We start from the raw sequence: 15,039 nt of genomic DNA on the forward strand, positions 1-15,039 counted from the left end.
CCCGACGCCCCCCTCCCCCCGGATCTCACGACTCTACACACTCACTGCCTCTACTTCTCCTGCAGTAGCTTGACAGCCTCCTCCCATCCCCTCTGTTCCGCCATCTCCAGCACTGTTCGGCCCATCTCGTCCTTTACGTCGGGATCGACACCACCGCCTTTCTCCTTCAAGAGTCGCAGCACATTCAGATCACCGTTCTCGATGGCTTGGAACATGGCATTCCACCCGCGGTATACCTTGTTCGGGTTCGCGCCGTTCTCAAGAAGCATTTCCATGATAGCCGTGTCCTCGCCATGGTAGCGGCGTACGGCCTTGACAATGGGCAGATGCTCGCCGGGAGCATTGATGTCGGCGTTTCCGCCCTTGGGATCGAGCAGGTACTTGACAATCTCCCGACGATCCTCGCGGATGGCAGTGGTCAGGGGAGAGAAGACGCCGCCATTCTTGTCCTCCACAGAAACGCCGGCGGCCAGGAGAAGCTTGACGGACTCGATCTGGTTGGCGGCCACAGCACGTTCAATGACACCCTTGAAAGCACGAGGCTCAGCAAGGACTGACAAGATGCGCTGCAGAATGATGGGGCAGTGCACCGCCATGCAAACCGGCCAATCTTCACCGCGCTTGTTAGGGTCGGCGCCACGCATGATCAAGAGATCCACCATCTCTGTGCGCCTCTCGCGGATGGCGGTGGTCAATGGCGACTGGCCCTTGGGGTTACGTTCGTTCGGGTCCATTCCTTGGTCGAGGAGCCAGACGAGCCCCTCCATGCTGTTGAAGGCAACAGCTGTCTCGACGATTCCCTTCGGGCTATTCAGGTCCGCCCCAGCGGCCACCAGCTGAGGCAGGTAATGCAGTCGATTGTGAGTGATGCACTTGAAAGTGGGGTATTCGCTTGCAGGTGTGTTTGGGTTCGCGCCGCTGCTCAGCAGCAGCTGGAAGATATCTGGGTGATTGTCTCGGATCGAAGTGCACAGGGGCGTGTAAACGCCATCCTTCTTTGCGTTGGGGTCGACGCCAGCCTTGAGTAGGATCTTGACTGACTCGATCTTGTTGAGGCTTGCGGCCAGTTCCATAATGCCGGGGGCCTTCTTGGGGTCCGCCCCGTGCTGCAGCATGATCTGGAGGCACTGTGGTTTGTATGTCGAAGGCCACAGCATGTGCTTCGGGCCTGGAAGATTGGGGTTGGCCCCATGCTCCAAGAGGCTAGTGACTATATCCGCGCGAGACGAAGTGATAGCCTCAAAGAGGGCCGTCTTGCCCTCCTCGCTCTTCCCGTTCGGATCGGCACCGTAGTCGAGCAGGAGATCGACAAATTTGGCTGGCGTTTTCTTGTTGATGGCGCTAATGAGCATCGTGTCGCCCTCCACATTGAGGATGCTCACGTCACCGCCATACATGAGCATCAAGTGGGCTAGGCTGACCTTGTTCTCAACCGTCGCCATTGCCAGGGGCGATTCCGGTTCTGGACCTGCCTTGACGTTGGGATCAGCGCCGTACTTGACAAGCATGACTGCGCCAGGAAGATAGGATTTCTCTGTGGCAGCGGCAAGCGGCGTCATGCCCTCTCGATCTGTTCCGTTGGGATCGGCCCCGAAGCAGAGCAGCAGCCGAATGCTTTCAGAGTCCTGCACACGGACTGCTTCGATCAAAGCATTGATCTCAGGCCCCGTGTTGGGCGAAACGCCACGATCGAGCAGCTGCTCAACTAGTTTGTGGTTTCGACCACGAATGGCCGCTGTCAAGGCGCCTTTCATCCCGGCGCCATCCGCCCCGCCGCTCGCCCGGGGCGTCCAGCGTGGCATGGTGAAGGGATCAACCTTGAGGCGCATGACGCCCTTGGACCCAGTAGAGCCGAGCTCGAGAGCAGCAATTTCTTCCAAGAGGCCATCGGTTGCTGTGTCGCTTCCGGTATGGTGCGAGAGTGTCTCCTCAAAGGAGCTGAGTCGATCGAACTGGTGGTTCTGGACAGGGCGCTCGTGGGAGCCCACGGAGCTAGGCGTTGTTGTGCTCCAGTGCCGCGTGTCCGGGATCTGGTTGCGCGAATCCAACGACGTATCGAAAGCGGCAGGTGCAGGATTCTGATTGATCGATGCAGATCTTTCCGACCAAGGCAACGGCGGTAGAGGAGGCTGTGCGGTATGGGCGCCATCTTGAGCAAGGTGTGCGTGTGAACGGCTCGCGTCCAACGATTTGGTTCGGTCGAGAGCAGCGGTCGGCTTCTTGCTGTCCAGCTTGTTCAGAGCAGCTGCCAAGCCGGTGAAGCCGATGCCCTGTGAGCTCTCGATCTTCTCGTTGCCGAGGCTCCATTGGAACATTAGAGCGCTCATCCTCAGAGATTCGCGTGTCTGCTCCAGGGCATAAGTCATCTTGCTGAAGTCGGTATCACCAAACAGTTTGCTGAAGCCACGCTTCATCTTTCCCATGGCGCCATGGCTTTTTCTTTCGGTTTCAAGCACCTTCAAGAGCATTTGATCGAGTAGGTTGAAGTCGGCTTGACACACGCGAAACTTCTTCTCCAGCTCCGACAGAAGATCTGCGGGAAAGAATGGACCAGCCCTGGAGCATTCCTCGAGCCCGGCCTGCAGAGTGAGGAGGACTTGGCAAGTGGACAAGAAGCTGTGAGCAAGATTGTCTAGCCCGAAGGGCATGTTGTTTTGCTTGACCGAGGTCAGGTACTCGAGCATGCGGACTGAAATACGATCCCCAATTTTGGTGGTCTTCTGGCACACGTCCAGGCATTGTGTCTGAGCTCGGGCGTGGGCAGCCGACGCGGTCATCTTGGCTGTCCGGCTTCGACTTGGTGGTCGTACGGGTGTCTCCGTGATGACAGGAGCTGCTGAGAGCCCTTTGAACTGGGTAGTATCGTGAAGAGGAGCCTGTGTCGGTATGCCAAGCCTCTCTTTGGACATGAGAGACAGCTGATCACTTGTAGGGCCGATGTTGAGAGCCTCGAGAAAGGAGAACTCGTTGTCAGACTGGGTCGGATTCGGCAAGGCAATCGACGAATTCATGGTGCTGACAGGCAACTCGAGAGCCTAAATCCGAGCAGGAAAAGATTGCAGATATGGCAGCTCCATAGCTTGGGCTTATGTACGCTTTTAGAGGAGCAAGAGTTGCCAGCAAAGCAGCCATAAAGATTAATTGGTACCTGTGCCTCAGCCTGGCCCCCTCGACCAACCCGTGATCTACTATTAGTTAGTATCAGTCCCATGTCGAGACTGGGGCGGAGGTGTGTCTCGAGTACCACTAAGCTACACGAAGTGGTTGGTTGGTTGGCTCATGACCAGGGCATGGCTGGATCATTGGAGGGAACCTATACGTAGCAAACGCGGCCAGACTAGCGTCGGGGAAAGGATAAGTTCAAGCGTATCTGTACACACAAGAGACGGGCCGAGCATTGGCCGTCAAGAGAGTCTCCAATTGGCTTTGTGAAGGAACTGGTATTGCCATGCCCGCCGTGCCTTCTTTCTCTTGCTTATTTGGAGAAATTGGACCCGAGAGCTCGTTCAGCTTACTGACATTGCTATCGCGGTCGATCGACGAGTGCCCAGGTTTCAGCATTCTGCACATCCACGTTTATGGACACAACTGCAGTCGGAATTGTGAGAAAGGCCGCCAAAGGCGCCATGCGCCGGTGGCTGGACTCGCATCCTGGAACAGGATCGCAGGAGGAATAGCCACAATAGTAGTAGCGCCGTTCGTGCAGGGGCCTCTTGCGTTGCCTTAAGACGACTGCGTCCTAGTAGATCTGCCTTGAATGGCAGCTGCGGGCTCTTAAAAGCTGGTTCTTGACTCGCGCGAGACCCGCCTTGCGCTATCGTTGAACCCTGACCCCGGCGGCCGCACCCAATTCAGCTTCAAGATCTGATTTGAGGGGCATTGTTCGCAACTCACAAGGTGTCGACTTGGGCTGCCAAGCCTCTATAAAGCCCAGAATGTCAACGAGACGGGCTCTCGAGTCATTGCACCGCTTCTCTTGCAACCGTTCACCATGTAGGCGATACGGCGACGGGGCAGACGATCGACCACCGAGGTTTAAAAGCCACCGTCCACGCGGGGTGCATTATGCAGGCGATTTCTGATAGTGAGGAGCAAGTACCGAAGATTCCTTGTGTTCATGCGGTACGGAGTCCGCCTTGTTGAAATTCGATCCAGCAGCCGTGCCGTACCGTACTCATTCGTTGAATCGTTCCTGGTCCAGCTGTCGCGGAGCGTGCCTCGCCACGCTGTGCGGGTCGCTGTCCGCTCCGCCCGAATGTTGGTCAAGCGAGGAGTTTGATGATCGGACTCGGCTGTTCCTTGCGGGCACCCCGCGAATCAAGACCAGACGAAGCACCCACCCTGTCCGGTTCGGAAGACCTAACAGCGTGCCGCGGGAATTGCGAGCATAGAATGTGCGGTCGTCCCGATACATGGTCGATAGCGCAGCCCACTTGTAAGTTTCTTGCGTGCGCTATTCACGGGGTCCACTGTGGATGCTGCCAGTGTCATTACCCGGAAAATGGGAATGAGGGGCTTGAAGTCTGACTAGGTATCTGAGTGTGTATTTGTGTATTTGTGAGCTTGTCAAGGTGCAATGGAGTTGGATTTGATCATACCTGCTAGGTCGGTCATTAGTTGGTTCCAAGTATATGAACATATGGGGGTCGACGGGGGTGCATGAGAGTGGGAGAAATCAGGCTGAGAGCAGAGTGGCTCACTGATCGATCGGAACAGAATGATGGCAATCACCCTGTCCTGATCGGAGGAAGGTGCATAGCAGTGATATGTACGTACGGAGTAGTACGTACTGCCTCATTCACGAACTACTGACTTATTTTAGACTATGCCTTATCACCCAATGCGCACCCTAGCCATGGCCCAGCGGCGGGTGGTACTTGCTTCAGAGTCGGACACCACCGGGTCTTCTTTCAGCTCTTTCCGTGCCGCGTGAGATGGAGTCGGATCCTACACGTATTGAGAATTTGAGATTTGAGCTTACTGATGCTTGAAGCACTTCGATTCGTCAGGTGCAGGCGTTGCCAAGGCACGTACCTGCCTAAGTACGCACGTACAGGACTACTGGTCATCAGGATTCGCTCTAGACCAGGCACCAGAACGGCGTGAACACATAACTAGAGGTACCTTGCCTTATCCATACTTCCTGAGGTACGTACTGATGACCTTACCCAAAACGATTGCTACTTATCCTCCCGTCCACACGCAGTTTCGAACTTTCATGCCACAACTACAAGTCCAAGAGTCTAAAAGACGCCAGGCTCCAGCTACGCGTCCCACCCGGGATCCCACGTGTGAAGATGTTGGCCCTGGGTCCTAAACTCCTGGCGGCCCTGACGGTTGCCATTTTCATGCAATTTCATCATTTTAGCGCGTGCTGTGTCTAGGACTCTGGAGATTCCTTCCGTGAGTCCGTAGTCAGGAGCTAACGACCCGTCGACGGGCTCTCGCCATCAATGATTGTGGTTCATCCCTACCAACGGGGGCGACTTTTGCGGGACGTGTTAATTCCTGTAGGATCTAGACTAGGTCCGCCGTTTTCCGGTCTCTCGGTGCTCACTCCCAGATCCAAGGTACACACCCCTTGGCGCTAGAGGAATCTCATCGATCTCCCCGGCGGCCCACTGGATCTGTGCTTGCAATGATCAGTACGTACCCCAAGGTGCGACAACACGATGCTAGAACCTCCTGCTCCCCAGACCGAGGTCATCGCGAGATCTCAATACAGCCCAGGTGAAACATCAGTCTAGAGGATTTCCCCAAAGCCAAAGGTCAAAGGAACATGCAGACCCATGCTGCTTGGGGAGGCTGGTCTCAACGGCAACGCGTCCAACACCCAACCACGTCCCGGCAATTGAGCACCTGCTCTTCACGTGGAGTCGCGCACGTTGCCAGAGGCAGAGACGACCAATGACAACCCAAATTTGGGCAATTGAAGCTGTACTGCAGCGAGCATGCGCTTCTCGCTCGTAGTTTTGTTATACCGGGCTCGGTTTGGCAGCTCTGCTGGAGTGGGCAAGAACTTCCACGCGCGATATAAAGGGCGGCAATGTCGTCTGCTCGGAGCGAGGCTTGTCGAGACATTGAACTTTTTCGTCTGAAACGGCAATCCTGAGTGAAGCTGCATCATGTATCGTCAAGACTCTCTGATCGCTGTCGCGGCACTCGTGTGCGTGGCCGCGGCTGGTCTCTACCCCGGGATCACAAACGAAAACCACACTTGCGCTCTTTGTATGCATCATTCCACCGTAGCCAGGGCAGCAAAACTGACAATCTTCTCAGCGGACCCTATCCTTTCTTGCAGTGACAAGGCCGATCCCAACAAGGTCGATACTTGCTGCACTGAGACATTTGGTGGTCTGGTACTCCTGACCCAGTACTGGAACACTCACACCGGCCTCGAGGATCAAAACCAGCTTCTTCCCCAGCGTTCATGGACTATCCATGGCTTGTGGCCTGATTTCTGCAATGGTAGGGTATTGCCTAAGCCTTTCCGGCCAAAAGAATTCGTAGCTAAAAATGACACTTACAGGCTCCTATACTCAGTACTGCGACCTATCCCGGCAGTATGACCCTCTTCCCTACCCCAACACCACTACAGGGACACCGGATGGCACGCCTGTTGTGCCCTATGATGGCGAGCCCATCTCCAAGTGGTTCGAGCCCAACGGAAAAGCCGATCTGATGGAGTACATGGAGAAGTACTGGCCCGGACTCGATCAAGCCAGCTGGATTCTCTGGGCCCACGAATATAGCAAGCATGCCACTTGCTTCTCTACCTTCCAGACCGAGTGCTACGTAAGTCTACGAGAGCAGGGCACGCCCTACGTGACCAGCGAGCTGACAGAGACAGGGTCCTAACATGCATGTGTTGGATGATCTGTGGGATTACTTCGAGACCACCATTGCCTACTTCCGCACACTCCCCAGTTGGGGCTGGCTCGCTACACATGGCATCATCCCTTCCAACAGCACACCGTACACCCTTGGTAATATTCAAGAGGCTCTGACCCAAGGGTTTGGTGAGCTGCCTTTTGTCGGTTGCGCCGGTCCTCGCTACAACGAGACCGAGGCTGGCAAGGGCTCGATGGATAGTGGCCGCACTGAGCTTAACGAGATCTGGTACTACTACCATGTCTTCGGTGCCCCGCAGCGTGCTCAGGGGTTGCGCGTACCTGTGATCGACAGCTTCGTCACGACCTGTGCCAAGGCTGAGAACGCCATCAAATACTACGAGCGCGCAAAGGGTAGCGAGCAGTAGCTCGGAAGGTCTCTGAAGAAAAGGGACATGATGAGAACAAGTGGGCATACACCAAGTAGAAATGATTGATATGACAAAAAGACCATCGCAATACTCGCTACAGGCAGTCTGTTGCGTAGCTCGACCCTATTAGCCCACCCACTACCCTCCATCCATTTTCTTGAATGCATGCATAGTGACCTGCCAGAACGCCAATATTTTTGGGGGGACGATCCCACTTGAGCCGATTAGGCATCGTCGTTCCCGTCCTCTTCGACCTTGGGGGCCACGTACGAACGCTGTTGGACTTCGCCCGAGTTGACCTGTGTGTCGGTGCCAGTGGTCGTAGCAGAAGCAGGAGCAGGCTGACCTGTGGAGGCAGCGAAAGCGGCACTGGACGCGCCCGCACCCCCGCCCTCGGCCTTGGACTTCTTCTTCTTCTTGGGCTTCTCAGTCTGGTGAGTTGGTCAATATCAGACATGCCTGCCCTCGGGTTGAGCGGAAGCCTTACCTCGTGCCATGCCCAGACGGGTCGGAAGCTGTCCATGAAGGACACGTCCTCCCACAGATTCGGGTACAGCCAAAGTCCGGGGGGTACCGCAAAGTAAGTGATGCAGAACAGAATGACACGGAAAATGGCCATCAAGAAGAACAGGCCAAGCAGGCCCAGCATGCCCCAGCTCAGGTAGTACACGCCCAGGCGGAGTTTGAGCGGCCAGAGCGGGTAGAGAACCACGGCAAAGATGGCGACGAGGGCCAAGGCAGCATACAGCTGGCGCTTTACCTGGCTGCCCTCGTAGAGCCACGCGTAGTACATATCGTCGCCAGCTTCTTGCTGCTGCTCAATCTTCACATTCCACTGGCCCTTGACACGCTTGGCCTTCTTGCCGTTCGGGCCAGGTGGAGGGTCAATCTGCTTGACCCTGAGGGCAAGCATGCTGAGCGGGAGGAGCTTGAAGGCATTCTCGAGCGAGGCCCTATCCTTAATCTCGGGGAGGAGTGGGTTCTTCTTGCGCGCTTTCTCGTAGGCGGGTGACTCGAGGGCTCGGAGAGCTCGCTTGACTGCTTCCATGTCAGTTCTGCACATGTGCGGATGGAAAAGCTGGACCTACCCCGAAACATGTCTCTACGCTCTCCGTTGAGGATACACGTGCGAGTCTTCAGATCCTGGCTCCGAAGGAACTTGGCCATGGCTAGGGCCTCGGGTTTGGGCGGACCTGGGTTGATCGCCTGGCGCTGGGGGCGCATTTGCTGCGGAGGGCCATGCTGGTGCGGCTTCGGTTGTCCCTGCTGCTGCTGTCCTTGGCCGCCCGGCTGCTGCTGGCCTTGTGGTCCTCCCGGGCCTGGCTGTCCCGGAGGCCCTTGGCCTTCTTGCGCCTGTCCTTGCTGTTGCGCTCGTTGGGCAGCCTGCTTCCGGATCTGCTCTATAAACTCGGGCACAGTCATGCCCGCAGCCTCAGCATCGACTCGCAGCTTCTGCTGAACATATTGGATCTGCTCGGGAGTTGGACGCTGGCCTGGCTGGATCGGGGGCATGCCAGCGGGCAGCGGTATCGAAACAGGTACGCCGCGACCCGAGCCTTGCGGTGGCGGGGTCGCCATACTGTAGAATGGATCGAGAGTCTGCTGAAATTACACGGATGTGAAATGAAGACGATGGCTGGAAAAGGCTGCGATCCGGGAGTACCAATGTGGCCAACGGGAATGCCGGGCGGGTTTGCCGTGCAAGTTTGTGGAAAGATTTGTGGTGTTTGAATCAGGGATGCGACCGATGTCATTGGGACTGGACCTTGACAACAGGGTGTTCACTTGACTGTGCCTGCAAGGAGTGCGACAGTCTGAGACACTGTGTGACGATGCGGCGCACTGTGATTTTTTGTGAATGCCGTTCCAGCATCGGTACCTAGCTAGCTCCAAGGTCGCTTCCAGCATTGTGCCCATGTTGACGCTCACTCCACGCAAATCCCATGTCTAGCGACAATGACTGATCGCCTTACCCAGCTGCAGGATGCTGTCGATCAGGTAAGGTCCTCGGTTCCACTGGAGTGTATCAGGCCAACCTTGCTCTAGCTGGCCCAGCAATTCGTTGCTGCGGTGCACTTTGTCCACAAGCGGCACGATTATCAGACGCTGGGACCAAACGACAAGGTTCGCGAGGTCAAGCCCGAGGAGATGCAGCAGACTAGTAAGGTGCAGAAAGGACCTCTACCCTCTAACGAATTCTGACCGTTGTCCAAGTTGATCCGCTCCCAGCCGAGGACTTCCAGGCCGGCCTGAGCGAGCTGTCGCGCGACCTTATTACGAAAGAGCAGCAGATCGAGTACCTCATATCCATGCTCCCCGGCTTGCAAAATAGCGAAGAAGATCAGGAAAAGTCCATCAAGGAACTGGAGGAGGACCTCAAGGCCGCCGAGGCACAGAGGCAGGAGGCGCTCAAGGAGAAGGATGAGATTCTCGCAGAACTAGACCGGGTCATACAGAGCATCCGCAGGCCATGAGCATCTACGGGTGGTTCGTGTTTTGCATTTTCCACAGCGAGGCGTTTGGCATGGCATAGTACTGCGGATGGTCCAGGTGCACATCTTTGACCAAACTATCAGATACCACAACTCGACGCGTTACCGAATGATATTATATCTTCTATATTCTATTGAGATCGGTCTTGTCTTCGCCCGGCTCAAGTTGCCTTGAAGAACTGTGGAAATACGTCGCGCAATTCGCGCAAGTGTCGGATCTGGTGCTGTGATGCCTGCTTCTCAGGAAGCGGCAATCCCTCCTCCACGAGGTGGGCGACGTTCCACCCAACGTCTTTCGCCGCAACGCAGTTCTGATACGAGTCATCTAGTACATTGTAAGCCCGGGTCGAGACCGCAAGGTACTATAGTTGTTCTCACCGACAAAGTAGCAATTCTCATAGCTTTGTACCCCTGCTTCCTTCATGGCCTTGTCATACATGCCACGCTGAGGTTTGCACAGGAACGGCACCTGAGCATAGTCGCAAAAGGTCAGACCCTCGAATTGGTCATCTACGCCCAGCAGCTTGACAACACGCTTTCCATGTGTCACGTAAGCGTTCGTCAGGAGCCATACCCGGACTTTGCTCCTATCAATAAACTCGAGGAGTTGACGCAGCTCGGCATCTGGCTTGATGATGTCTTCGAGTGGAAGCGCGTCGTCCACCTTGGCGTTGTAGTCGAGTGGATCGATCTCGTGGTGTCGAACTAGTCCTTCTATGGCCAGGCCGTAGTTGGTGTAGTATTCCCGGTGCAGTCTCACAGCGTCTTCATGAGCTAACCCGAGATGAGTCGAGAAGTACTTGTCGATCAGATCAGCCATGAGCTCGAAGACCCTGGTACCTGTACGTAGTCAGTGAGATGCTACGATGGCATGGTCGAAGGGTGGCCAAGAGCTAGAGCTAGAGCTTACTCCTCGGGTATAGACAGTTGTCGATGTCGCTGTGACCGTGTGAGTGAATAGCATGTAACAGCGGTTGAGTGAGTCATGTACAAGAACAATACTGGCTTCGTAGCCATGGTGTCTCCAGCGTCTCCCATATTGTGAGTCTGGTTCATAGGCTTGAACGTGCAAACAGGTTTTCGAGTTCCGGCGTGCTTGGTCTTTTGTCGACCAGTTGCATGGGCGTGACTGTTTAGATGGCAGTGTGTCGTTGTACTTGTACGTGAACTCATAAGCTGCAGTAGGGGTGGCGGGGACTGAAGTGACCGGAGCCGATGACTCGACGGTTGTCGTGGCTTCAGAAGCATCAGTCTACTTGCTCGTCCTCGGTTTGTCGGGGCCTTCACAGCTTGTTCAATATCTTCATGTAGTATTCGATATACCCTCAGTCTTGGGTATCTGAGAGATCATCAAATCGATCTCAACGACAATTGAGAATGTTCTAGCACATGTCGGCGCACATGTTGAGTTGTCAGATCTAACGTTACGCAACTGTTAGTCACCAAAAGTCTCCTCGAACGAGTGCGTCATCAGTGACCGCACCATTCTTCAATGATTTCCATCTCAAGCTCCTACGAATGTGCCTAGCATTATAGGACACCTGAAGGCCTTGTGTCAAGCCACTGTCGCGACCAGTGAACATTACTTTTGCGTTGTACGAAGACGTGCATAGGGTACGGCATACCATCGGCCCCACGGGCTCCAAGTGCTGACCGCCTTCTGCAATCAGCGACTGACCTCTAATTAGATGGGCCTCGACACACACTGCGAAATCCGGACGCGATACTTTCTTCCCTTCAAACCGCGCGGCAAAACCAGCCTTCCCATTATCATTAACATCCAGTGCATCGCCATTCTTTCCCTGTCAGTCACCTGTAAGCCTTTGCTACACGATCTGCCTCTTGGTGCGCAATATTCGACGCATTTGGCGTTCCTGTACTGTGTGACCCGAGCTTCGCGGATGCAAAGTAGCTTTGCGCAGGCCCTGCTTCTGCACAGATACTTATGGCGCAAGGCCATCCCACGTTGCTGAACGGCACGGGGCATCATTCCCCCGCCGGAGCATCAGGCAATGAGCTGTCAACTATCCAGCAACTTGAGAAGATCTTGCAGTTTCGCGACACGATTGTCTCGGGTCATCACCCAACTATCAAGGCCCCCCCTGGCGTCGCGCCGTTAGCACAGTCGTCACCAAGCTCCAAGCTCCAAGACGCGTCGCTGAACCGCGAATGTAGCGCGAATAACCAACAGTCTTGTTCAGCAAATGCAGCCGCCGTGGTAGCTCCCCCCACCGCGTCACCCAGCGGACTCGCTTCCAGACGAGTGTATGGGTTGGGAAGCACCGAAATCAATCCCATCCTCCTCCAGAAGTCGGACGAGCTGATCAGAGCCGAATTTCAAGCACAGAGAGCGCGTCTAGAAAGAGCCATCAAGGAGGAAGCGGAACAGCAGCGTCGCGCCAAGCAAGAGAAGCCAGAACCATACAATGACTTGAATCTGTCAGAGGTGCTAGCGAAGGCTTTGACCTTGGTACAGGCTCAAGCGCCTGAGAACACTCTGCTTGATGATGAAGGCTTGACTGCTAACGAAGAAGTCGCAAGTGATTCGTTCGATAACGAGACCTTCTACTCGTCACGACACGACACACCCGAGTCGAATTTGACATCACGCGTTCGCAGGGACTCGGAAGACAACCAGCAAAGGGTCGCACATGGACAGAAGCGTTCACAGCATGCAGACACCGCGCTGTCCCATCCAGTCCCCGAGCCCCAGAGGCCGATTCAGCCCTCGTTCATACCCAGTCTACCTCAGGCACAGCCCTTGCATACGAGCAATGGCGGGGTTAGCTCGAACGGTGGCGGGGCGCCATATCAGGTACCTGGATTGAACAACTACGCAAAGCAAAACGCCAATGCGGGTTCAGCTTCAGGCCAAGCCGGAGTTGGATGGTCGAATGACACTGTAGGGCCAGAAGCGGCTGTGCAAAAGCCGGCATCCAGAGCAAACGATGCTCTGATGGACCCCGATGACTCAGATAGCTATACGCCGTCGCCTCTGCTCAGTCCCATCGACCCAGCGCCGACTGTCGCCCAATCTGCTTCTGCTCCATCGTATCCTGTAGAAGAGCCGGCCCCGCCAGCATCTGGGTTGGGCAGCAAGACCTACTCATTCGCACCACCAGCCCAAGTTTCTGCTCTTCGTAACGAGCCTATCGCGATTAACAGTCCGGATAGCTCCCCCCAGAGTGGCAGGAGCACCGACAGGAAGAAAGGGAAAAAGAAGAAGAGGAAGGCTGACAGGCAAGCGCCTGAGGATGTCACTCCACACATCAAACCCGAGCCTCGTTCCCAGTCTCCAATCTCTGCCCCCAACGTAATCATCCGATCGAACAAGCGCCAAAAGCAGGCGCAGCAGGTGGCGGAAGGGTCTGACCGTGACAGCATTGTGGTCCCAGTCGCCCATCAGCCACAATATGCTCACCCATCTCACTGGGGTGAGCCTGTGTCCGCGGCCTATGGCGGTGCCCACGGTTATGCTTATTCACCAGTTGTCACAGAGAGGCGACACAGCGGCGGGTACGGCGGCGTGCCACAACCCCGATTTGAGACCCAGCAATATCCCCATTACACCCAAGATGTCCCTGCTGGCGTGGCATATCCTCCACGGGCAGTATCCCACGTTGCGGTGGATGATAGCTATAGGACACCCGTGCGTTACTACAACGACCAGACCGAGACATCTAGGATGAGCGTGCGCCCTGACACCATCCAATACGCCGGGCAGCCTATGCCTTTGCCCTCTAGGATCGTTGTAGACGAGCACGGGCGAGAATATCTCGAGCCGCCTCGCCTAGCAGCGCGTCAATCTGTGGCGCCACCGTCGACTCAAGGAGCTGGTGTGGTCTATGAGCAGGACCCTCGCGGGGTTTCCCGGCATCCACCCCCCTTCGATGAGAGAACCATCGCTTACTCTCGCGCGCCCTCCGCATATCCTCCGCCACGGCGCGTGGTTACCCAGCCCGAGTACGTATCGTACAACGCGCCGGCCGAAGGACGTCCCAGGGAGTACTCAGTGCGGCCTGCTGGCGGCCCAGCTGAATACGTGCAGCTCATGCCGCCTCCAGGCCGCCACCCTGGCCCTGAACCATCGCGAGAGTATGTTGCAAGAGCTGCGAGTGCCCGCCCTCCAGAGCCTACACACTACGAGCTGCCTCGTGAGTACGGTCGGATGCAGAGCGTGAGGCCTGAGGGAGCACCTTCAGGTTTGGAGTATGGAGGCATGGGGCAACCTCAGGTCAGCAGGGAAGCGCCCCGACCCTACATGGTTGAATACGCTCAGCCCCGGGCCGAGCAGCCAGTGTACCAGCGCAGCTACAGTGTCCGCCCTCCAGAAGGCTACTACGAGCAGCCGCAGCCGCAGCCGCAGCCGCAGGCCAGCACTTATGTCGAGCGTCCGCAAGGGGCGCCTACAAGCGTTATGTATGCGCAAGATAATAGACCAGGACTGTACCGATAATTGTTTCAAATTTGGATTCAGGGGGAATCTGGAGTGAAACGGATCTTGCTGCTCGAACATGGCGTTGGTTTGGAGCGTAGCGTTGCTTGGAGTTATATAGCATGGCACGTTGCGATAGCACACAGAGTACGATACTGCACTCGGAGATAATTTTACACTACTATCTCGGGTGCGGAATGTTTTTCCCCGGGTGAACATACTACTAAAAGCAACGACCATGAAGCAATATGGCAGTGGATCTGTCCTTGGTATCAACGTTGGGGTACTCGGCAGGGGTCATCTTAGGGAAAGCTAACGCAGAGGAAGCCGGAGTGCCATCACAGCTTGAGGGCTGATCAATCAATTGCTACAAAGCAAGCGAGCTGTATGGGACGATCGTAGACATATCTATCATAGACGTCAGGCTGGAGGGCATTGCTGGGCAGACGCATGGATCACGCAGTTCAATGCAGTACCTACACATACGTACCCCGAACATCACCACCATTGCATCCCCATCAATTGAGAAGGGCTTGCGGGCAGCTAGCTTCGTTGGCAAGAGAGACGTCAATGAGACGCAGGTGGTCTGCCGCACCCGAGCCAGAGAGGAAAATGCCTCGCTGTGCTTAGAACCATCGGATGCAGGGTGAGCTCGAAAGTCCGCAAAGAGATCGAGCCAGTTATAGGACAGCGACGAAGTCGAGGGCGTATGTTGGAAACTTGGGGAAGCTACCAAGTGCTTACAACTTATTCTCGGACTAGACCAGTGGGTGTGGAGAATGGAAGTTTCGAGTTTTTTGGGGGGGGGGTTCCAAGCCTCCAGACTACTTGTGAAGTTGTACGAGTTGACG

The 15,039-nt window shown here is 55.7% G+C and overlaps 6 protein-coding genes across 6 annotated transcripts; 3 read left to right on the top strand and 3 right to left on the bottom strand.

Moving 5' to 3' along the window:
• Positions 1-50: 50 nt before the first annotated feature.
• On the bottom strand, positions 51-3,011 carry J7T54_006790 (Ankyrin-like protein; the record flags this gene model as incomplete). The annotated part of the gene is made up of 1 exon (XM_051507363.1): positions 51-3,011. The coding sequence occupies one exon, from the start codon at positions 3,009-3,011 to the stop codon at positions 51-53; it is 2,961 nt and encodes a 986-aa protein (XP_051366004.1).
• A 3,114-nt stretch (positions 3,012-6,125) lies between these two features.
• J7T54_006791 (Ribonuclease Trv-like protein) lies at positions 6,126-7,258 on the top strand (the record flags this gene model as incomplete). The annotated part of the gene is made up of 4 exons (XM_051507375.1): positions 6,126-6,228; positions 6,280-6,468; positions 6,530-6,795; positions 6,851-7,258. The coding sequence occupies 4 exons, from the start codon at positions 6,126-6,128 to the stop codon at positions 7,256-7,258; spliced, it is 966 nt and encodes a 321-aa protein (XP_051366005.1).
• A 227-nt stretch (positions 7,259-7,485) lies between these two features.
• On the bottom strand, positions 7,486-8,839 carry J7T54_006792 (Translocation protein-like protein; the record flags this gene model as incomplete). Its single annotated transcript, XM_051507386.1, has 3 exons — positions 7,486-7,692; positions 7,749-8,299; positions 8,350-8,839. 3 exons carry the CDS (start codon positions 8,837-8,839, stop codon positions 7,486-7,488), a joined length of 1,248 nt encoding a protein of 415 aa, XP_051366006.1.
• A 378-nt stretch (positions 8,840-9,217) lies between these two features.
• J7T54_006793 (RNA polymerase II transcription mediator) lies at positions 9,218-9,735 on the top strand (the record flags this gene model as incomplete). Its single annotated transcript, XM_051507397.1, has 3 exons — positions 9,218-9,259; positions 9,308-9,422; positions 9,476-9,735. 3 exons carry the CDS (start codon positions 9,218-9,220, stop codon positions 9,733-9,735), a joined length of 417 nt encoding a protein of 138 aa, XP_051366007.1.
• A 179-nt stretch (positions 9,736-9,914) lies between these two features.
• Positions 9,915-10,791, bottom strand: J7T54_006794 (pyrimidine nucleotidase; the record flags this gene model as incomplete). Its single annotated transcript, XM_051507407.1, has 4 exons — positions 9,915-10,078; positions 10,132-10,593; positions 10,664-10,692; positions 10,745-10,791. The coding sequence occupies 4 exons, from the start codon at positions 10,789-10,791 to the stop codon at positions 9,915-9,917; spliced, it is 702 nt and encodes a 233-aa protein (XP_051366008.1).
• Positions 10,792-11,698: 907 nt separating this feature from the next.
• Positions 11,699-14,209, top strand: J7T54_006795 (uncharacterized protein; the record flags this gene model as incomplete). Its single annotated transcript, XM_051507418.1, has 1 exon — positions 11,699-14,209. The coding sequence occupies one exon, from the start codon at positions 11,699-11,701 to the stop codon at positions 14,207-14,209; it is 2,511 nt and encodes an 836-aa protein (XP_051366009.1).
• Positions 14,210-15,039: the final 830 nt, after the last annotated feature.

Source organism: Emericellopsis cladophorae (assembly GCF_022114955.1).
Source record: "Emericellopsis cladophorae strain MUM 19.33 chromosome Unknown NODE_2_length_1295279_cov_118_880017, whole genome shotgun sequence".
NCBI lineage: Eukaryota > Fungi > Ascomycota > Sordariomycetes > Hypocreales > Bionectriaceae > Emericellopsis > Emericellopsis cladophorae.